Source organism: Mandrillus leucophaeus, unplaced genomic scaffold, assembly GCF_000951045.1.
Source record: "Mandrillus leucophaeus isolate KB7577 unplaced genomic scaffold, Mleu.le_1.0 Scaffold59, whole genome shotgun sequence".
NCBI classification, from domain to species: domain Eukaryota; kingdom Metazoa; phylum Chordata; class Mammalia; order Primates; family Cercopithecidae; genus Mandrillus; species Mandrillus leucophaeus.
In genome coordinates, this window is record NW_012106363.1 from 4846694 (window position 1) to 4855737 (window position 9044).

The 9044-nt window shown below is 45.8% G+C and overlaps 1 protein-coding gene across 3 annotated transcripts in view; it reads right to left on the minus strand.

The window, feature by feature from the left end:
• The window catches only part of IGF2BP1 (insulin-like growth factor 2 mRNA binding protein 1), a 57935-nt gene that overhangs the window by 25396 nt on the left and 23495 nt on the right, over positions 1-9044 (minus strand). For all 3 annotated transcript variants that reach the window (XM_011999318.1, XM_011999317.1, XM_011999316.1), the window contains exons 3-4: positions 4508-4556; positions 3677-3728 (exon numbers count right to left, since the gene is read on the minus strand). In XM_011999318.1, coding sequence (XP_011854708.1) covers positions 3677-3728; positions 4508-4556 — 101 coding nt within the window. The remainder of the gene's footprint in view (positions 1-3676; positions 3729-4507; positions 4557-9044) is intronic.

Below are 9044 nucleotides of genomic sequence, written 5' to 3' on the forward strand. Positions count from 1 at the left end.
AAAAAAAAAAAAAAAAAAAAAAAAACACATGCTCAATGAGATTAGCAATTTATAGAAGTAAACATCTCGAAATGGCCTGCAAAGATATGGCTGACAAAACTTGTAAACACCTAAATCCATTCTAGCAGTCTATGTATTCTCAAGGGCACAAGAACCAACGTGTATTAAAATCTAGCTAAACAGAGGCCAGGCACAGTGGCTCACGCCTGTAATCCCAGCATTTCAGGAGGCCGAGGCAGGTGCATCACTTGAGGTCAGGAGTTCAAGACCAGCCTGGCCAACATGGCAAAACCCAGTCTCCACTGAAAATACAAAAATTAGCCCAGTGTGGTGGTGCATGCCTGTAATCTCAGCTACTTGGGAGGCTAAGACAGGAGAATTGCTTCAACTCAGGAGGCGGAGGTTGCAGTGAGCAGACATTGCGCCACTGAACTTCAGACTGGGTGACAAAGCGAGACTCTATCTCAAAAAAAAAAAAAAAATCCTGCTAAATGGACTGACAGGAATGGCTGTAGAAGTCTAGAAAGAAAAAAAAGAATTTGCATGTTTTCCAGGGGAAAGGATTTCCTGTCTTGGATGTGGCCATTGTAGCCTCAGGATGCTAGCCATTGATCCCATCAAAATTCTTGGCTCTAGGAGAATGGTTTGGCAAGCTGACATTAGAATCCCAAGCAGTCTAGAAACATATTTCTCACTTACAATTATTAAAATTAACCGTCTGAGGTGGGAGAATCACTTCAGAAGGTCGTGCCAGGAATCTGAGACCAGCCTGGCAACACAGGGAGACCCCATCTCTACAAAAAATTAAAAAAAAAAAAAAAAAAATCAGCCGGGTGCAGTAGTAAACACCGACAGTCCCAGCTACTTGGGAGGCTAAGGCAGCAGGAGAATCACTTGATCCCAGAGGTTTGAGGCTGCAGTGAGCTATGATCACACTGCATTCTAGCCTAGGAGGCAGAACTAGACTCTGTTTCAAATAAATAAATAAATAAATAAATAAATAAAGTTAACTTTCTTTCTCCTATACCAATGTCTTGTGAATTTCGGTCCCCTGGGCTTGCTCAACCATGGGGTGGGGGACCATGGCTTAAATTAAGCCTCTGCCCCCACAACACTGAGGACAGAGAAGGCACTTGGTCACAAACTTCAGTGCAAAGAATCTGTCATCCAGGCTGGAGTACAGTGGCGTAATCAGAGTTCACAGAAGCCTTTAACTCCTGTGCTAAAGCTATTCCTCCCCTCTCAGCCTCCCAAAGTCCTGGGATTATAGGCATGAGCCACCACGCTAGGCCCCAGACCACTCTTAACTGCTCTGGCCTGCATCAGCAGGTCTCTCCCTCCTCAGAGGTAAGGAAGCTTCTGCAAGAACAATCTTCCGGTGACTGGAAATACAGTAGTAAACCAAAAAAACCTCTGCCTTTGTGGAGTTTATGGAAAGAGAGACAACAATAAGCATAATAAATAAGCAAGTTCTACAGAATATTTGACAGTGATGACTGCTATGGAGAAATATAAATCAGATGAGGCCAGGTGTGGTGGCTCACTCCTGTAATCCCAGCATTTTGGGAAGCCAAGGCGGGTGGATCACAAGCTCAGGAGACCAGCCTAGTCAATATGGTGAAACCCCATCTCTACTAAAGTACAAAAATTAGCTGGGTGTGGTGGTGGGTGCCTGTAGTCCCAGCTACTTGGGAGCTGAAGCAGAAGAATCGCTTGAACCCAGCAGGCAGAGGCTGAAGTGAGCCGAGATCACACCGCTGCACTCCAGCCTGGGTGACAGAGAGAGACTGTATCTCAAAAACTAATAATAATAATAATAATAAATCACATGAAAGAGGATGAGATAGGTAGAAAGAATGGACCTCATTCACAGTGACTTTTGAGCAGACTTAAGGACTTTCTCTATTGTCCAACAAAGTCAAACATTTCCCACACGGTTCTCTCCAAGTAGCAGATATCTTTCCAGATAGGATGTGTTACAGCTCCCTAGTGAGCCTTGGATAAATTCAACCTAGTGTTGACTCCTTATACACCACTCAGTGAAATTCAGCATGCACTTGCTTCCAAGCCACTGCTCAATCTTACTGTTTGTCCAGGAGTAACGTATTCATTAGTCTAAACTGTGAACAGTACTGAGCAGTAGTTATCAGTTAGTCCTGCTGCATCCTGGCATTTAAGATAAAGAGCAAGCTACAAGATTAGAGCAGGTTAGAACGTATTTGATAGATTCACCAGTTTACTCTTGGGTGGGTGAAGGTTTTCATCATTTATAATCATTTATAGCTTGCCCCTTTCCACAAATAATTTGAAGAGGAATATCTAAATCTCAAACCAAGTGATTATCCACTTGTTTCTTTAAGATCTCCAAACCTAACCCAGTATCTTGTCTGCCTAAAGACCACCTTATATCCAACCAAAGTCACTTTCCATTACTAAATGGACAAAACTTGTTTCATTTTGTTTTTGAAACAATAAAGAGTCTTGCTATCACTCAGGCTGGAGTGCAGTGGCACAATCACAGCTTACTGCAGCCTTGGCCTCCTGAGCTCCAGCAATCCTCTTGCCTCAGCCTCCCTAGTGACTGGGACTGCAGGTATCCACCACCACTCCCAGGTAATTTCTTGTAGACATGGAGTCTCACTCTTTCCCAGGCTGGTCTCAAAACTCTTGTGGCTCAAGAGATTCTCCCACCTTGGCCTCCCATAGTGCTGGCATTACAGGTGTGAGTCACTGCACCCAGCTGGCAAACTTTTTATGACCTAGAATTCTTTTATCATTTTTCCTTCTGTGGGCCTACTCTTCAAACGATTTTGCTTACCTATCGAACTACATTAACTAAGTATTAAATCCTCTGCTTTTTTTTAATTGACCAAAGACATACATTGCTACCAATCAGAGCTTCTAAAAAGAGACAACCGGTTGATTATTCCAGCCAAAAACAAGAAACATGAAGCTTTTAAAGTAAAATGGCTGCAGGGTAACTCAGGTTGAATGCAAGATTTCTGTTCTTAGACTATTTCTAAAATCCTAGGATAGCCATTTCTACCTTGGTTGATCCCTAAGAACCTGGAGACTCCATGCTGGGAAGGAGTGGCTTTGTTCAAGTCTCCTGCTAAATAGAAGAGAAACCCAGTTCCACAGATAACTAAGACCCGAAGCCGAGGCCAAGAGTCCAGGCCCCCAATCCAATGTACTTCCCTGTGTAACACATTCTATCTGCCTTTCTTCTTTTGGTTTTCAATGTTGATTTGATCATGGAAAGTGAAGCAGAGGCCGGGCGTGGTGGCTCACGCCTGTAATCCCAGCACTTTAAGAGGCTGAGGCGGACAGGTCACAAGGTCAGGAGATGAGACCATCCTGGCCAACATGGTAAAACACGTCTCTACTAAAAATACAAAAATCAGCTGGGTATGGTGGCACGTGTCTGTAATCCCAGCTACTCAGGAGGCTGAGGCAGGAGAATTGCTTGAACCCAGGAGGTGGAGGTTGCTATGAGCCAAGATCATGCCATCTTCACTCCAGCCTGGTGACAGAGCAACACTCCATCTCAAAAAAAAAAGAGAAAAGAAAAGAAAAAAGAAAAAGAAAAAGAAAGAAACAAAGTGAAGCAGAACAAATGCACCAAACTCCTCCAACCCCCACCACAAGCACCACCCCATGCCCGGCCCACTCTTACCTTGCTCACAGTTCTCTACTGTCCCATACTGAGCCAGCAGGCTGTCCAGTACCTAGGAGCATGGAGAAGGGAAGTACACTTAACTCTGAGTCCCAGGACCCTTGCAAAGCAGCCACTGGACACCCTGCATCCTAAAGCAATGGGGCATACACAGAGTCATAGGAGTGTTTGAGCATTATTACCTGTCCAGTGTGACTTTTCTGGGGTGCTAATGCGGATGGGGTGTCTTTGCAGGACTGTACTTAAGTTCTGCCTTAAGGGCTTTTTGGGAAGCAGACCTGGGCTGCCTGGGTCCCTAAATTATCTTCTGCCACATTACCAAGTTTAGGGCTTAGGAAACACTCATCTACCATCTCCCTAATGCCTCTCACCATAGGGACAACCTAAAAGATGGGGCTGTGGGTTAAGAAAAGATAAGGCTGGGCGCAGTGGCTCACTTGAGGTAAGGCATTTGAGACCAGCCTGATCAACACAGTAAAACTCTGTCTCTAATAAAAATACAAAATTAGCCGGGCATGGGGGTACACGCCTGTAATCCTAGCTACTTGGGAGGCTGAGGCAGGAGAATCGCTTGAACCTGGAGGAAGAGGTTGCAGTGAGTCAAGACCACGCCACTGCACTCCAGCCTGGGCAGAGAGCAAAACTCCATCTCAAAAAAAAAAAAAAAAAACAGAGAGAAAGGAAGAGGAAGGACGGACGGACGGACGGGACCCAGGCCTCCCTGGCCTGGCCCCAGACCTCCCCAATCATTTCTGGCAGCTCCAGCTGGTCCAGATGTACTTTCTAGGCTCCAGTATCCCATTCCATTTAGAGTTTCCCCCAAACACTTACTTCCCATCGGAGCTGAGGTGGAATATTTCGGATTTGAATTTTCCGGCTCCTGAAAGTAAAGAGGGAGCAGAATTAAAGAAAGCTCTGAATACATTAGAGGTCTGTAAACTTGCAGTTTCTAATCCTTGCCCCAGTTTCTATTTCCCTACCTTCAGCTCACCAACACCATAGTCTTAAAATCTAAGAATAAACTTTTAGGAATGGAAACTTGCAGTAGGGGTACCTTGCTTTAGAGACCAAAATTATCATGAATGCTACCACACCTAGGAATGCAGAATCAGGTGTTCTAAGCACTCAGTTAACATTTCAAACAAAAAAAAACCACACACACACACACACACACACAACTGTTTTGTTTATCCCACTACTTTCTCACTCATTCCTTTATTCAGTAAGCAGGTTACCATAACTACGTTCCGGGCACTACGAATACAAAGCTAAATAAGACATTATTTTTTATTTTTTATTTGTTTTTAAGACAGAGTCTCGCTCTGCCACCCAGGCTGGAGTGCAATGGCACGATCTCGGCTCACTACAACCTCTGCCCCCTGGGTTCAAGCGATTCTCCTGCCTCAGCCTCCCTAGTAGCTGGGATTACAGGTGTGCGCCACCACATCAGGCTAATTTCTGTATTTTTATTAGAGACGGGGTTTCACTATATTGGCCAGGCTGGTCTTGAACTGCAGACCTCAGGTGATCTGCCCATCTCGGCCTCCCAAAATGCTGAGATTACAGGCATAAGCCACAACACCTGGCCCAAGGCATTATTAATTAATCTAACAACCATTTAATTAATACCTACTTCACATACTACTTTGTTCCAGATGCTGGAAACACAGAAATAAACAAAAGAGACAAAATGCCTGGTTGAAGGTGTTCACAATTTATTAGGTGAGATAATATACACAAACAAATCACAGCAGGATATAGTGCAGTGGTTAAGTCCTTGGCACAGATACGGATTTAAACCTATGCTCCACTTACTAGTACTGACCTTTACAAGATTGTTTAACCTGTTCAAGGCCATTTCGTTCACAGGGTGGTAGGTGATGCTAGAAAATGTAAGTACTTAAAGTGTAACAATAGATGTATCTGTGAATACTAAGGTGGGAGTGATTAACATAGGTACAAGTCAGCATAATGCCACTACTTTTCTCTCTCCCAGTAACTATACAATATTTTTTTCTTCCCAGCTTTATTATGACTATTATTTACTAACAATCTTGTAAAGTGCTCTGTCACCCAAACTGGAGTGCAGTGGCATAAACACAGTTCACTGCAGCCTAGACCTCCTGGGATCAAGCGATCCTCCCACCTCCCACCCTCCTGTATAGCTGGGACCACATGTGCATGCCACTATGCCCAAGTAATTTCTTCTTCCCATCTTTAAAATGTAATTTTTAGGCAGGCGTGATGGCTCATGCCTGTAATCCCAACGCTTTGGGAGGCCGAGGCAGGCCAATCACTTGAGGTCAGGAGTTGGAGACCAGCCTGGTCAACATGGTGAAATTCCCTCTCTATAAAAAAAAAAAAATTAGCAGGGTATGGTGGCACGTGCCTGTAATTCCAGCTACTCAGGAGGCTGAGGCAGGAGGATCGCTTGAACCAGGGAGGCAGAGGTCACAGTGAGCCAAGATCAAACCAGTGCACTGCAGCCTGGGCAACAGAGTGAGACTCGTTAAAAAAAAAAAAAAAAAAAAAGCTAATTTTCCCTAAGGAAGGCTTTCAGGTTCAGGACTGACTCCCAGATCACTTGCTCACCACCCCAATCAATGCGCTAATCCCTGTGTTTAAGACTTTTAAATTGACTTAATTTATTGGTCAATTGCATTTGTATCTTTGTTTATCCTTGATCACAAACTCTTAGTCCAAGGACAATGTCCAAAAAAACTCTAGTGGCTTGAAGGAAAACTGAACTAGAAAGTAAGAAAGTCTAGTTCTAGCCCGTAACCTGCCCCTGACTGGCTGTTCCTCTAATTAAGCCTCTCTTAAGCTTCGGGCCTCAGTATTCCTATCTGACATGCCAGCCCTTGCCAAGCCTGGGGGAAAGGGTGCTGAAAACATAAGGGACCAGAGAAAAGGGATGCTAAGCTCTAGCTGTAAAAGCATTGACCTTGGCTATCCTGAGCCAGTTCACCCACTTCACCCATGTGACCTCAATATCTCCAGCTTTACAGTGGGTACAAGCAAGGTCTCTATGATATTTTCTAGCCTGCCATTCTAAATATGTTAAGGAAAACTCTCTGAGGGATGAAATAATGGGAAAAGAAGGAAATAAGTATTGAAGAGAATCTCTGCGGCTTTCTTTGGTTTGTTCATGAACTTGACCTAAGTAGGTCAGATTATAGCAGGACAAAATAATAAGATACAAATCCAGTTCCAGGTCCCCAAATGCCATCAGACCACCTTTTTGTGATTCAATTCATTGGCCAAGAGGGAACCCCTGCCTCCACCCTTGTGAGGAATTTCCCACAACTCATTTGATGACCAACTAGACAGACTGAAAATGTAGAAGCCCTCACAATGAAAGCAAAGCTGCTGGAAGAAATGAGGAAAAGAAATGGCCATGCCATTGGAAGACTGAGAACACAGACCTAGTTTAACACCTATAACAGGTATTGCCCAGGCCCAGGCCCAGGACCTCCCTCAAGGGAACACTTCTGGATGAAGGGCAGAGAGGTGGGGGTGGCTTACCTGGGAGTTCAAACCAGTAAGGGCCTAAGGGAATCCCAGTTTAGGAGCCCAGTTTGAAGTGTGCTCTTTCAAGATGGTCCCTTAGTACAATCTAAGGTCAAAGGTCAAAATTCCCTCACACTTCAAACTCCCAGTTTTAGAGGCTTTCTTTCGTGGAGGGGATGAGGGGAGGAGAAGGGTGGCAGTGGTGAAATCAAATCTCTGCTGGGATGTTAATCCATATCCTGAAAGCAATGGCAGGCAGATCGTCTGGAATGTCTGGAATGTTCCAGGAGAGGGAGGGGGAGGAGGGCAGGGCCACCCAACCAATGAAAGAAAAGACATCCTGGCAGCCCTCCCCCACCCCCAACCAGCAGAGACTCACCCAGCCCTCCAGGGCACACACCCCACCCTGGGAACCCACTCCAGGCCCCTCCAGGCCTCCTTTCAGCAAAGCCCCCAGCCCTGATTAAAACACAACGAGGGGGCAGGGAGGCACAGAGGCCATGAAGAACCTTTGTCTTTTAAGCCCTTGGCCCAGTTTCTATTAAGTATGGTGCTACCTAATTTCTTTCAGGCCCAAAGCACATGGGGCATTGCTGAGAACTGTAACCTGTATTTTTCTTCGCTTGGTCCCAGTCTCATTCATTCCACAAACACTTAGAGAAGGCCTGGTGTGGGCTGAGCTCCGGCAGTGTATTGGGAACTTGGGGGATCCAGATGGAAGCTAAGAGCACCCTAACTGGTTACTTCTTCACTGTGAACCTTAGTTACCTCCTATGAAACTTGAATAAGGCTTTTATGAAGACTTCAAAGAGAAGTTGTATAAAACAAGCTGCTTGCCATGTAGTAAGCACTCAGTCCATGTCCAAGTCCCCAGTCCCAGGGAACTGGAGTATCCAGACTAGCATGGAAAGAGGCAGGCGGGTAGGGTTGACGATAGTAACAATTATTAAGATTTTACTTATGCACTGGTGGGGAAAATAGTGAAAAATACCACTGCCTAGAGCCTCACCCCACTCCCCCATCTCCCCAGTTAAAGGGTCCAGGTACCAGGGACCAGGGACCCACTCCAGTACTTCAGTAGATCAGCTTCTACCAGAGCTACGAAGTGCCTTTGCCCTGTGGGCAGTATCTCCTGGGCACCTTCTATGTGCCTGGATTGCTGAAACCAATGAACATCCATTGTTCAGAAAAGGAAGGTGAACTCTGAGTTCATTAATTCCCCCCACCCTCTTCCACCCTCCTATAGCTGATAAACCTGTGGATTCAAAGAATGAAGCAACCAGTCCCTGGCAATAAAGGCAACAGTTGCACCAGCCTATTTTCCTGGGTGCCAACATGCTGTGGCTTCTGGTGCCCTCTGCCTGCCTTGATCTACAGAGCAGTTATCAGGTCCTGGGCCAGGGGTGGGGCATGTGGGGGCAGGGGCGGCAGCTTGCCAGATACATAGTAGCTATTGAGGATTCACCTCTCAAAGGCTGCTGGGCCAAGGAGGGGGCATAAGAGCAACAAAGACGGAGTGACCATTCTCCAGAAGCCCAGGGGGGATTCAGGAGAAAACAGAGGGAAACAGCATCCTTGCAACAGCTTAAGAAGCTATGTAGGAAGTAAGAGATTCAGGGAGCACAGGGAGAGGGCCCCTGGGAGGGAGATGAGATTGGGAACTCTCCCTGGGCTGACAGTTCTCATCCTTTCATACCTCAAGAGTTCAGAGAAGGCCGGCCGCGGTGGCTCAAGCCTGTAATCCCAGCACTTTGGGAGGCCAAGACGGGTGGATCACGAGGTCAGGAGATCGAGACCATCCTGGCTAACACAGTGAAATCCCATCTCTACTAAAAAATACAAAAAACTAGCCGGGTGA